This window comes from Staurois parvus, unplaced genomic scaffold, assembly GCF_062004578.1.
Source record: "Staurois parvus isolate SC_StPar_1 unplaced genomic scaffold, SC_StPar_1.0 ptg000114l, whole genome shotgun sequence".
NCBI lineage: Eukaryota > Metazoa > Chordata > Amphibia > Anura > Ranidae > Staurois > Staurois parvus.
The window spans coordinates 8,628,897-8,642,176 of NW_028317910.1; the positions used below are offsets into that span (position 1 = coordinate 8,628,897).

Sequence of the window (13,280 nt, forward strand, 5' to 3'; positions counted from 1 at the left end):
TTCTGAGATACTCATTTTACCTTCAAGTAAGATTTATTATAAGATTACGTGTAGATAACAAAAATAAAACAAAAACGAGTTTACTACCACGTTAATGCATCAGCATACCAAGACATTTTGGACAACTTCATGCTCCCAACTTTTTGAGAACAGTTTGGGGATGACCCCTTCCTGTTCCAACATGACTGCACACCAGTGCACAAAGCAAGGTCCATAAAGACGTGGATGAGCCAGTTTGGGGTGGAGGAACTTGACTGGCCTGCACAGAGTCCTGACCTCAACCCGACAGAACACCTTTGGGATGAATTAGAGAGGAGACTGGGAGCCAGGCCTTCTTGTCCAACATCAGTGCCTGACCTCACAAATGTGCTTCTGGGAGAATGGTCAAACATTCCCATAGACACACTCCTAAACCTTGTGGATGGTCTCCCCAGAAGAGTTGAGGCTGTTATAGCTGTAAAGGGTGGGCCAACTCAATATTGAACCCTACGGACTAAGACTGGGATGCCATTAAAGTTCATTTGTGTGTAAAGGCAAGCATCCCAATACTTTTGGCAATATAGTGTATATGTGGCCTACGGATGGCAAGTGGTTAAGGGATAGTGAAACCCAAGGAAAAAAAATGTAATTTATTGCAGCTTACTAGTATTTAGATGTGATGGCTGCATTAGTTTTTTCCGTTAGTTTCACCCAATGATCCTGCAAATAACATTTCCTGTTCTTGGGTGACAATGCTTATTCCTCCATACATACAGTACAGTGAATGAGTGTTGTCACCCTAGGACAGGAAGTGTGATACTGGGCAAGGTCATCAGGTGAAAGTAAAGGAAAAAAGAACCAATTCAGCCATCTCATGTATGAATGGAAAGCTGCAATAGATGACAATTTTAAGTTAAGCTACAGTTGGAGTGGAAATAAATCAGACAATTGACAATAATTCATAGCTCCCAAATGTTTCTGGTTTGGAAGGACTGTCCCTCTTTTGGAACAAAGTCCCTCTTTCCTCCTCATTCGTCCCTCATTTTGATCTGATGTATATGCCTGTATATAAACAGCAAAATATATCTGTTAAAAAGTGTTTTAGTGTGAAACCATTTGTCCAATTGTCACATTTTTACATTTCAAAAGCTGATATAACGGAATAGTAGTGATGAAAAAAAATACTTGTGGGCTTGCCCAATCATTTTTGGTGTGCCCATTATCTATGTAATGGTGGTGTGTCCTTTGCCTATATATGTTTTCTAATAGGTATCTCTATTTCCCATCTAAGAGGAGGTATGATAATGTGCAAGCATGCGCTGGATTACCTACCAGTCTGGTCTCCTTCCTTGCTAACAGCCCAATGTTTGCTCCAGGACCAGTGCTAATAAGATACAGTCAGGTCCATAAATATTGGGACATCGACACAATTCTAACATTTTTGGCTCTATATACCACCACAATGGATTTTAACTGCAGACTGTCAGCTTTAATTTGAGGGTATTTACATCCAAATCAGTTGAACGGTGTGGGAATTACAACAGTTTGCATATGTGCCTTCCACTTGTTAAGGGACCAAAAGTAATGGGACAGAATAATAATCATAAATCAAACTTTCACTTTTTAACACTTGGTTGCAAATCCTTTGCAGTCAATTACAGCCTGAAGTCTGCAACACATAGACATCACCAGACGCTGGGTTTCATCCCTGGTGATGCTCTGCCAGGCCTGTACTGCAACTGTCTTCAGTTCCTGCTTGTTCTTGGGGCATTTTCCCTTCAGTTTTGTCTTCAGCAAGTGAAATGCATGTTCAATCGGATTCAGGTCAGGTGATTGACTTGGCCATTGCATAACATTCCACTTCTTTCCCTTAAAAAACTCTTTGGTTGCTTTTGCAGTATGCTTTGGGTCATTGTCCATCTGCACTGTGAAGCGGCGTCCAATGAGTTGTGAAGCATTTGGCTGAATATGAGCAGATAATATTGCCCAAAACACTTCAGAATTCATCCTGCTGCATTTGTCAGCAGTCACATCATCAATAAATACAAGAGAACCAGTTCCATTGGCAGCCATACATGCCCACACCATGACACTACCACCACCATGCTTCACTGATGAGGTGGTATGCTTAGGATCATGAGCAGTTCCTTTCCTTCTCCATACTCTTCTCTTCTTATCACTCTGGTACAAGTTGATCTTAGTCTCATCTGTCCATAGGATGTTGTTCCAGAACTGTGAAGGCTTTTTTAGATGTCGTTTGGCAAACTCTAATCTGGCCTTCCTGTTTTTGAGGCTCACCAATGGTTTACATCTTGTGGTGAACCCTCTGTATTCACTCTGGTGAAGTCTTCTCTTGATTGTTGACTTTGACACACATACACCTACCTCCTGGAGAGTGTTCTTGATCTGGCCAACTGTTGTGAAGGGTGTTTTCTTCACCAGGGAAAGAATTCTTCAGTCATCCACCACAGTTGTTTTCCGTGGTCTTGCGGGTCTTTTGGTGTTGCTGAGCTCACCGGTGCGTTCCTTCTTTTGAAGAATGTTCCAAACAGTTGTTTTGGCCACGCCTAATGTTTTTGCTATCTCTCTGATGGGTTTGTTTTGTTTTTTCAGCCTAATGATGGCTTGATTCACTGATAGTGACAGCTCTTTGGATCTCATCTTGAGAGTTGACAGCAACAGATTCCAAATGCAAATAGCACACTTGAAATGAACTCTGGACCTTTTATCTGCTCATTGTAATTGATATAATGAGGGAATAACACACACCTGGCCATGGAACAGCTGAGAAGCCAATTATCCCATTACTTTTGGTCGCTTAACAAGTGGGAGGCACATATGCAAACTGTTGTAATTCCTACGCCGTTCACCTGATTTGGATGTAAATACCCTCAAATTAAAGCTGACAGTCTGCAGTTAAAGCACATCTTGTTCAGTTCATTTAAAATCCATTGTGGTGGTATATAGAGCCAAAAATGTTAGAATTGTGTCAATGTCCCAATATTTATGAACCTGACTGTATATTGGTGTGGTGGTCATGAGTGCAGATACATCATCATTTGACATCAGTCAGAGCAGAACTTACAGTCATGGTGGCCACTATGTATTTTCTACATTCAAAACAGTTTACAGTGTCTAGTAGAGGGATGTTTTCCAGTGGCTTGATGTGTGGCATGAGATGCCATGTGACTGAATGGCAAGAGCCACATAGGAAGCTGATTCTTAAAAAAAAAATGTGAAGATGGGGTACTATAAACCCTGTCCTATAAGAACACCTACTTTTCACCATTGTTATCATGGAAAGTGTGGTGGGGCACCAGATCCCATGAGGATTCCTATAAGGCTTCCAGTTTAGGAGAAGCAGCTTTAAGAGTTCCCTGCGTGAAAATCCCAGCAGATCAGCAGTTTTTGAAATACTCAGACCAGCCTGTCTGGCACCAATAACCATGCCATATTCAAAGCCACTTAAATCCCCTTTCTTCCCCATGCTGATGCTCGGCTTGACCTTCAGCAAGTTGTCTTCACCACTTCTAGATGCCTAAATGCATTGAGCTGCTTCTACGTGATTGGCGGATTAGCAATTTGTGTTTCCAGGCAATTAAACAGGTGTACCTAATAAATTGGCCAGTAAATGTATATATTGGAATTTACGCAGCTTTTACTTTATAGTTACATAATTACATAGTCTGGCTGAGAAAAAGACAAAAGTCCATCTAGTTCAACCACAAAAAAAAAAAAAAAGTTATAATCCTATACCCACAGTTGATCCAGAGGAAGGCAAAAAACTCAGCAAAGCATGATCCAATTTGCTTCTGCAGGGAAAAATTTCCTTCCTGATCCCCTGAGAGGCAATCGGATATTCCCTGGATCAACGTTACCTATAAATGTTAGTATCCAGTTATATTCTGTGTATCTAAGAAAGAATCCAGGCCTTTTTTAATGCAATCCGCTGAGCTGATCAGGACCAACTCTTGAGGGAGTCTATTCCACAATTTATGACCATGATCTGTTTATGACTGCCTATCACATTTCTTGAGGTGATAAAATGCTAGGGCATTTTATTATTTATCACAAATTTTTGGAAAATTACATTTTTTTTTTTAAAAACAGAGTTGTCACTTAAATGATGTATTGCCCACACATGCCGTGGGTATATGTGGAATAACACCCCAAAACACAATCTGTTAGTTCTTCCAAGTATGCGAATACCGTTTTGGTGAAAGATATTTTGGCAGCCTAGCCACATACAGGCCCCCAAAATCCAATGACCACCTTCAGTCTTTCAAACGGTATATTTCCTTATTTTCCATATTTGTCATTTCCTCACTACCTATCGCAATTTCAGAGGCCCTAAAATGCACGGAAACTAAACACACCCCCCCTTTCTCGAAATGACCCCTTTTTGGAAAGCAGACACCCCAAGGAATTTGATAAGAGGCATGGTGAGTATTTTACAGATATAATTATTTGTCACAAGGTTTTGAAAACTAAAAAAATTAAAAAATACATTTTCGTTTTCTTTCTTCATTTTCAAAAAACTTTGTGGCAACAAATGTGATCTGTAAAATACTCACCATGGCCTTTAGCAAATACCTTAGAGTGTCTACGTTTCAAAAAGGGGTCATTTGGGGGGTGGGGGGGCTTCTACTATCCGATCATTTCAGGGCCAACATTAGAAGCTTATGCCACACATCCACACATCACCCACTCTTCAAACCACTTGAAGACCAAGCCTTTTCTAAAGGTGATTTTTAAAAAAATATTTGTTTTTCTTTTTTTATTTTTACACGGTCCCTTTCATATTTTTTTTTCACTTTTATTGTTATCACAGAAAATGTAAATATCCCCTGTGATATCAATAGGCAGTGACAGGTACTCTTTTCTGAGAAATCTGGGGTCTATTAAACTCTAGAACTCTCCTCTGCCCTTAAAGCATCTGATCACACCACGATCAGTGTGATCAGATGCTTTCCCAATTTAAAAATGGTGCATTTTATATACGGCAAAACCGAAATGATGAAATGCTCATTGCTTCTGATTTCATAGAGATTATTAGAGCCATTCTGGTTTCTGATTAGCTCTATGGTCAGCTGGCAGAACCAGGGGTGTCCCTTCCCGCTGCTTGTAAAAATAATCCAGTGGCTAATTAGCCGCTAGGATTGCTTTTCCATGAAAGCTGACCTATAGTTGCAGGCATCATCCAGGTATAACCACTCAAAGTCCAGCGATATACCAGTATGTTGCTGGTCCCAGTTAGGCATATATGTAATGTTCTTTTTCTTTTATATGTGTTATCACTGAATTTATGAAGCACATTATTGGCTCATATCTATGCCTGGCCATGGCAGCAGAGAACATGGGCATATGATGAACCGGGTCTGTGGACCAAAATTACCGCAATTCTTTCTATTTTGTAATGCCCATGTTGAGGGTTAGGTCCAAAAAAGTTTTAAATTCAGAAACTGTGCTAGGTTTCCATGTGGATTGTCTTTCAAGAGCTGAATTTGGGTGGGCGGCCATGTATTGTTGTGTGTAACAATTTCTTTGGCCAAGATTCAATTGACACAAATCTTCCGTGAAAAACACCGAAGGAGCTAAACACTATACTAAGGAGGCACTAGTATAGTTCTGTTCGTGATCAATATATTGATCCGTACAAACACTATGCTAGTAATGGCGGTGATCAGCGACCTATAGTGTGAGTGTGATAGTGTGCGGGCAATCTAAAGATAGCTGACCCTGGCTGGGAGGGGCGCTAACTGACCCTGATGCTATCTGATGTTGCTAGTGGCAGGAACACAGTGATCAGTGAAAAATTCTATATACTGACACTGTACTATTGGCACTGGATGTGGAACAGTGGTGATCAAAGGGTTAATAATGGCGATCAAAGGGTTAAGTGTGCTAATCTAACCTGTGTGTGTATGTAAAATGCAGTGGTTTTACACACAGTGTGGTGTTCTCTCTCCTCTCGGCATCTTCAGTGTGGGCACCCGGCTGTGACAGCTTGCAGCTTCAGAGCCGGGTGCCCACTGTGCATGCGCGAATAGCACTGTGCTATGTGAATGGCCCCGTAGTCTTCTGGGACCTGTCATAAGTCCCAGAAGACTAAGGGGAGGGAAGGTGGAAGACAACTTCAACTTCCGATCACCTAGGCGTTCACAGCGGAAGTGGGAACCTGTCGAATATGGGTACCCTCTCCTCCCTTGCTCCCCAAAGGTGCCAATCCTTAATGGGGAGTGTGGGACAAACCCTTAAAGCGGAACTTACCCTTTTGGGTGGAGCTCCTCTTTAAGTTCATGACAGTTCAAAATACTAGTGAGGTGTGATTGGCTACAGCTAATTACATGGTACAGGGTGCTGTGATTGGCCCATGTACTATGTGAGAGCTGTGGTCCAATCACAGCTCACCAAGAAGGGAAGAAAAGTTATTATGAATCAATTTGCTACCATTGTGATCATGTAATCGCATAGGGATCATGATTGCCAGGTCCCGGTCGCGTGTGTGGGGGTATTTATACACTAGAGTGGGCACGCAGTGCCCCACTGTGTTAGTACAGCCAGAGCGATGTACCACTACATTGCTCTGCCTGTAACCCCCCCCAAAGAACCCCCCCGTGTTGCGGGCATGTGGCCTTGTATGGTTCAGGATGGGGGGCACTTGCTCATCCCCCCACTTTCCTGACCTGCCAGGCTGCATGCTCGGACAAGGGTCTGGTATGGATCTTGGGGGGACCCCATGCCATTTTTTTTTTAATATTGGCGTGGGGGTTCCCCTCAAAAGCCATACCAGACCCAAAGGGCTTGGTAAGGATGGGAGGGGGGGACCCCACAGATGTTGTTTTATTATGTTTTAAATTATTTTAATGCCCTTTCTATGCAGCTGAGCTGCAATATGTTGGTGGGGTGTTGTGTCGGTGTGGCTTTGGCTTGAGTGTAAGCGGAGACACAGGGGGCCCCATTATCTCTTATTGCCCAGGGGCCCCATGAGTTGTCAGTCCGTCCCTGTCCCCAACCCATCTAAAACAAACAAAAAATTCAGATACATTAATTCCTTCAGTACTTTCCTCTGCAAGAAGAGTGTTCCACATATTAAATGTATCAATAAGAAATTAATGCATTTTTAAAAACTGCTAATATAATTAATGAGAATGTTTGAATAGTCTTTCCTTACCCTCTGCATACCTGAAATCAGGCTGGGAGTTGGGGTGCCAGTGTAATGAGCCAGCTAATTTCCATTTTACTGCAAAAGCTATAAGCCTAACATGTTTCACACACTGGGACCTGTTAACCCTGAGCCCGGGTTCACACTGATGCTGTGGGGAATTTGCAGCGGTTTCTGTGAGAATTCCGCACCGCATCACAATCGCACCCAGTCGGTTCTCAAAACGCGGTGCAATGTATGGCTCAAATCGCACTGCACAGAATTCACATGTGATTTCCACAGGAATGCAGTGGGGTTCCTGTGCGAATCACATGCGATATGCCGCACCGCACATATGTGAACCCAGGATTAAAGCTACTCGGTGATCAGAAATGATCATTTCTTGGCCAGCAAAAATCTGCTAATGTGTTTTCAGCTTTTTAGTATAAGATCAAATCTTGCGCTCACTACAATAATAATTTTGTGCAATGTTGCACATATCCAAATATATTATAAATTTTTTTAAAATTCAAGCTTTTTTTTAAGCTTCACCTACAGCGGAATCCTGACAACAGAACTCCCATTGGCTGACTGGATAATGAAGACAGGAAATTCCCCTTCTGATAGCTGGAGAGGGACACAGAGATTACAAAGAGACACCACAACAATGTTTAACTGTAATAACTTTAATACAAAACAAACACAAAGAAAATGATGCTAAACTCATTTGTATCAAAAGTGGCCCCAAAACATAACCCAGTGCTATAGAAAATGTTCAATGCTTTCCTGGAAAACAAAGATTTTAGGCTGCCCATACACCTGTGTTATCTGCAGTAGTAGAGATTTGAATCTTAACATCTGAGTGTGTCCATTCTTCCCATATCAGCACGTCTTAGCTCAGCAGGTTTGAACCAAGTTAAAAACAAAAAACTAACACAACTCCTATAATGTGATAAGAGCTTCTCCTGTTGTGTGTGTGAACATTGTGATGTATTGCAGATGGAGGATACAGATTTGATGGGGTCTGTTCATATGTATGGAGAGCATGATACTACACATGATACCACAATTTTGCACTTTGAGTTATTTATAAAGGTTCCTTCAGGAGCTTGGTTTGCTGCATTCATCCCACAATTCAAAACTTTGAGGTTTCAGATTTTCATGAAACAGTTTTACTGCATATATTATAAAAGCAGATCTAAATTCAGCTGACTGCTGGAGGGTATGGCTGTTACTCAGCTCTGCCAGGACAGAGCACTGGAGGGGGAGAGCAGCAAGTGCATCTTCAATGAAAGAAAAGGAGATTCTAAAGAGGCCCTGTCACAATCTTTTCATGAGATCAAAGCACTGAGTCATGGAGCCATGCTTATGGAAACCACCATCTTGGATGGGATGTCAGCAGCTCCAGCAGGCTCAGAGCTTTCATTTAATTGACACTCTAGTATTCACATTTTATTCTCCCCCAGGGGCTAAATAAAGTTTATATAGGGATGTGAGGGGAGGGGTGAGAGGACTTAGGCCAGCACAGAGAGCAATTAGACACTTCCAAAAGAGGAAATGGCTATGACATACTAGGAGGGAAATGTAAAGAGGTGAGAAGAGGAGTGGAGGAGCTGGGCCAGCACAGAGAGCAATTAAACACTTCCAAAAGAGGAGAGGGCTATGACATACTAGGAAGGAAATGTAAAGAGGTGAGAAGAGGAGTGGAGAAGGTGGGCCAGCACAGAGAGCAATTAGACACTTCCAAAAGAGGAGAGGGCTAAGACATACTAGGAGCAGGGGCGGACTGACCATTTGGAAACTTGGGCACTGCCTGAGGGTCCGGGGTCAGTAGGGGGCCCCATGAGATGCCCCTGGTACCTTTTTCATAGGCTTTTTTGAGTTTGGGCAAGGACACAGGGGCCCCATGATCCCCTATTGCCTGGGGGCCCCATGAGTTGTTATTCTGCCCCTGACGAGGAGAAAAATATAAAGAGGTGAGAAGAGGAGTGGAGAAGCTGGGCCAGCACAGAGAGCAATTAGACACTTCCAAAAGCGGAGAGGGCTATGACATACTAGGAGGGAAATGTAAAGAGGTGAGAAGAGGAGTGGAGGAGCTGGGCCAGCACAGAGAGCAATTAGACACTTCCAGAAGAAGTGAGGGCTATGACATACTAGGAGGGACATGTAAAGAGGTGAGAAGAGGAGCGGAGGAGCTGGGCCAGCACAGAGAGCAATTAGACACTTCCAAAAGAGGAGAGGGCTATGACATATTAGGAGGGAAAAGTAAAGAGGTGAGAAGAGGAATGGAGGAGCTGGGCCAGCACAGAGAGCAATTAGACACTTCCAAAAGAGAAGAGGGCTATGACATACTAGGAAGGAAATGTAAAGAGGTGGCAAGAGGAGTGGAGAAGCTGGGCCAGCACAGAGAGCAATTAGACACTTCCAAAAGAGGAGAGGGCTATGATATACTAGGAGAGAAATGTAAATAGGTGAAAAGAGGAGTGGAGGAGCTGGGCCAGCACAGAGAGTAATTAGACATTTCCAGAAGAGGAGAGGGCTATAACATGCTAGGAGGTTGGGGGGGGGGGGGGTGGTTGGGTTGGGGTGTTAGGAAATTGATTTGTCATGGAACAGTCACATTTATTAGCAAGTTAAAAGGCATGTTGCAAGCAAATATAAATAATTTATGAAGAGTAGAAATGTTGAAATAAGCATTTTAAACACTTGATTTTTCTGTGTTTTTACCAGAACATTTTCCAGCTGGTGACAGAGTTTCTTTAGGGTATTTTCAAGCAAACATGAGTCACAAAATATAACAAAATGTAACATTACAGGGCTTTAAAGTGATACAAAAGTGAGATTGCAATTGGGCTTTAATGACCGCAGCCAGAAAAAAAACATAAAAAAACAAAAAACAAACATTGATTTTAGCAGAATGTGCAGAAGCCAGCAAGACTGCATATGTAAAGCCCCGTACCCAGGATGTAAATGGTAACTTCACGCCTCTTCTTGCCCCCACTAAATCTGCACAAAAAAATAAATGGTTTCCTAGAGATGAGCTTGAGCATCCCCTGAACTCCAGGGAGAAAGGAGCGTCCATTATCCTCTTCACAGGGAGTTCCGTGATTGGACATTTAATTTTTGTGACAGTCACTTTAAATAAAGACACACATGTACAATCCAGCCTATAAAAAAAACTGTCATGGGTGCATACCATTCACTCAGCACTCAGTATAGACAATGCAACAATTTCAAGCTGGTCAGGCAGTGAATATTTACATAAAATGAAATACAACATATTTATTTGTACATGCATATTTAATGAGGTGGGTAGGAGGGGCAAATACATTTTGTTATATTATTTAAAGTGTAGCTTAACCCAAAATGATTCTTTTGGATGGAGTATGCAAGAGTTAGAACCTTTGTCAGAAGGTTTTATTGTTGTCTGTGTCCCCACTGGGAACAATCATTCCTTTATTTGTCTTGGTGGCCGTTGTTACCCGAACAATCAGTGATAAGAAAATTCCAAATATTGAGTTGGCACAAGAACAGGAATAGAAGGGAATGCTTCCAACGGGGACAATGGTCTAAGAGTTTTCCCCTCACTTTGTCCAAATGGATGGATGGATGGATGGATGGATGGATAGATAGATAGATAGAAAGATAGACAGAGAAAAAGAAGGTTTGGCTTTAGATACACCTTAAGCCCTGGTTCACACTGGATGCAACTTGGCATGCGATTTGCATGCCCTGCGACTTGCAAATTGCATGCCAAGTTGCACCCTATTGTCCGCAATTAGAGCGGTCATATTTCAAAAGTAGTACATGCGCTACTTTCAGTACTATTTGCACAGACATCTGTATCAGATGTCTTGCAAATTGCATTTGAAATCGGCGGGTCCCCCAACTTTGAAATCGTGCGACTTCAGTGTAAGTCGCACGATTTCAAAGTTGTGCTTGATGTGAATGGAGGGTTAGTGCACTTACCTTTGAAAAATAATGTGCTAGGGAGCAAAACTCCTGTGCCACAAGCCACAGATAGAAGCAGCCAGTCTCTAACTCCCAGTGATGTCACCAACACTGGCACTTGAATGGTGCATCTGTGGAGCTACTTTGCAACCCAGAAGTCAGAGGTTAACAGCTTCCATCTGAGGCTTCTCACACCAACAACTTTTGAGAGATGGCCAGGCTTCAAGCTACCGAGGCTTATGTTTTGTAGGAGAGAGAATGAGGCCCAAACCTCCTGGAATCAAGACCAGCCTCCTCCAGAGCGAAAGATAACACCCGGCTGAACTGGAACTGGGTGAGCGGCGTGCCGTTCTCGTGGATGAAGAAGTTTCTGCCACCTTCCGGCCTGATCTCCAGATACTTTTTCATCCTGTTCACTGGGCACAGGAACCTGTCCTCCCGCTTCTTCACCTCCACCCACTGGCTCTTATTGGAGCGTGATTTTTGCGGTTTGCAGAATATCGAATTGCGCTCCATGATCACGTCTTTAAAGCCCAGGCCAGTGCCGTCCTCATCCTTGGACCTGGCTGCCAGCTCCTCCATGTCAAACTGTCCATAGAAAGCCAAGGTGAAGACAGCACAGAACAACCTGCTCTCGTTGTTGTCAAAGCAGACTTTCTTGGTGGCGTAGAGTATGGCACCGAGCATTTCAGGAGTCAGGAGCTCCCCGGAATCACCATTACTCTCAGTCTCTGCACTGTCCTCCATCTCCTTATTCCTCCAGCTGGTCAGCATTTGTTGGATGATGAACTGCTTTGTGACATCCTTCTTCTCCATCATCTGCAAGCAAAATGAGATGCCGGCCAAGGTGCTGACAACCTTTGCCCTGCTATGTCCACTGGTGATTAAATGCTCAAAGAAGTCCACCATGATCTTCTCAGCTTTGCACCACCCTCTCTCCCGCACTGATTTTTTAAACTGTATCCAGCTTTTCCACGAGGAAAGGTATTTCTCCCAAGTCCGAGGGGACAGGATGGAATTCACCAGGTCCTGAGCTTCATGGTTGCACCCAGGCCTGAAATCCAGTGTGCCTTCATCGGATATGGTGACAAGGTCTTGGTGTCCGCCGTAGCTCTCCTCTCGTTCTCTGGATGTTCTGGGGTAATCGCTCGAACAGGATGCCCCTGAAGTGGACATGGCTCGGAGATCACAGCTCATCAACTTCAGGAACAGCAAGGGTAGCTCCAGTACAAATGTTTGCCAGTTAACTTACCAACTGCAGGGCTTGCCAGTCCCATAAGCGTAGACACTGCGACAACAGGTCCCTGGAATAGGGTAACAGACAAAGTATTGTCTCAATTAATCCCTGAACGATTTGGAAGCAAATAACAGTATTCGGTTACAAGCTATAATGATGCAGATGGCAGCAAAGCCACAGGGATGTAACTAAGATAATTGGAAAGATACAAACGTATGAGGTAAAGCGATAGATAGATAGATAGATAGATAGATAGATAGATAGAACAAGCACATACATACAGTATGTATAAATATATATCAGCCTAACCCATTTATCTAACACCATGGAACAAATTGTCATCATTCAATAAATAAAAAAGGTTAGTATACCCAAGAAGAGTTTTTCTGCTATATGTTGATTGTGGTAGGTGACCTCCATCTTCTTGCATCCAACATAGTGCAAAGCACATTATATATATATATATATATATATATATATATATTGCATGGTTGCTGCTGCTGCAGGCGCACCAAAGTGACACTCAGGTGCAGAAATGTAATCAACAAGGAAAAGGAAAAACCTTTAATGACATCTAACATACTGCTATATCAGCTTTGGGTGGACTGACCCTTAAAAATTTTTTCCCCACAGTCATGTGACACTCCTTGGAGATGTACTTACATTAGTGTCGCATGTGGTCAATCGCATCAGTCACGGTGAACTTTGGACATCCCCAGAAGGTCGTATCCTGGGGTACTCCAAGAACAGCTCGATTCCAGAATTTGTTGTGTTCTGCACCTGACAAAGCCTTGTACTTACAGCCGTTCCTCTCAGTTCCATAATGGCCCCCAGGGGCCACAGGTGGTGATGTACAAACAATACAGTGACATATGGGAATTCAGAGCCTTAACCCCTGGCAGTCAAGCACAATTCTTTCCCTTAATCACCCAACTAATTAGCAATCAGAATAGCAGAAACACATCACCA

The 13,280-nt window shown here is 42.9% G+C and overlaps 1 protein-coding gene across 1 annotated transcript; it reads right to left on the reverse strand.

Annotated features, from left to right (window-relative positions):
• Positions 1-7,793: 7,793 nt before the first annotated feature.
• On the reverse strand, positions 7,794-13,080 carry LOC149467432 (uncharacterized). Its single transcript, XM_089671871.1, has 2 exons — positions 12,975-13,080; positions 7,794-12,378 (listed from the first exon to the last, which is right to left on the reverse strand). Exon 2 carries the CDS (start codon positions 12,269-12,271, stop codon positions 11,312-11,314), a length of 960 nt encoding a protein of 319 aa, XP_089527997.1. The 5' UTR covers positions 12,272-12,378; positions 12,975-13,080; the 3' UTR covers positions 7,794-11,311.
• Positions 13,081-13,280: the final 200 nt, after the last annotated feature.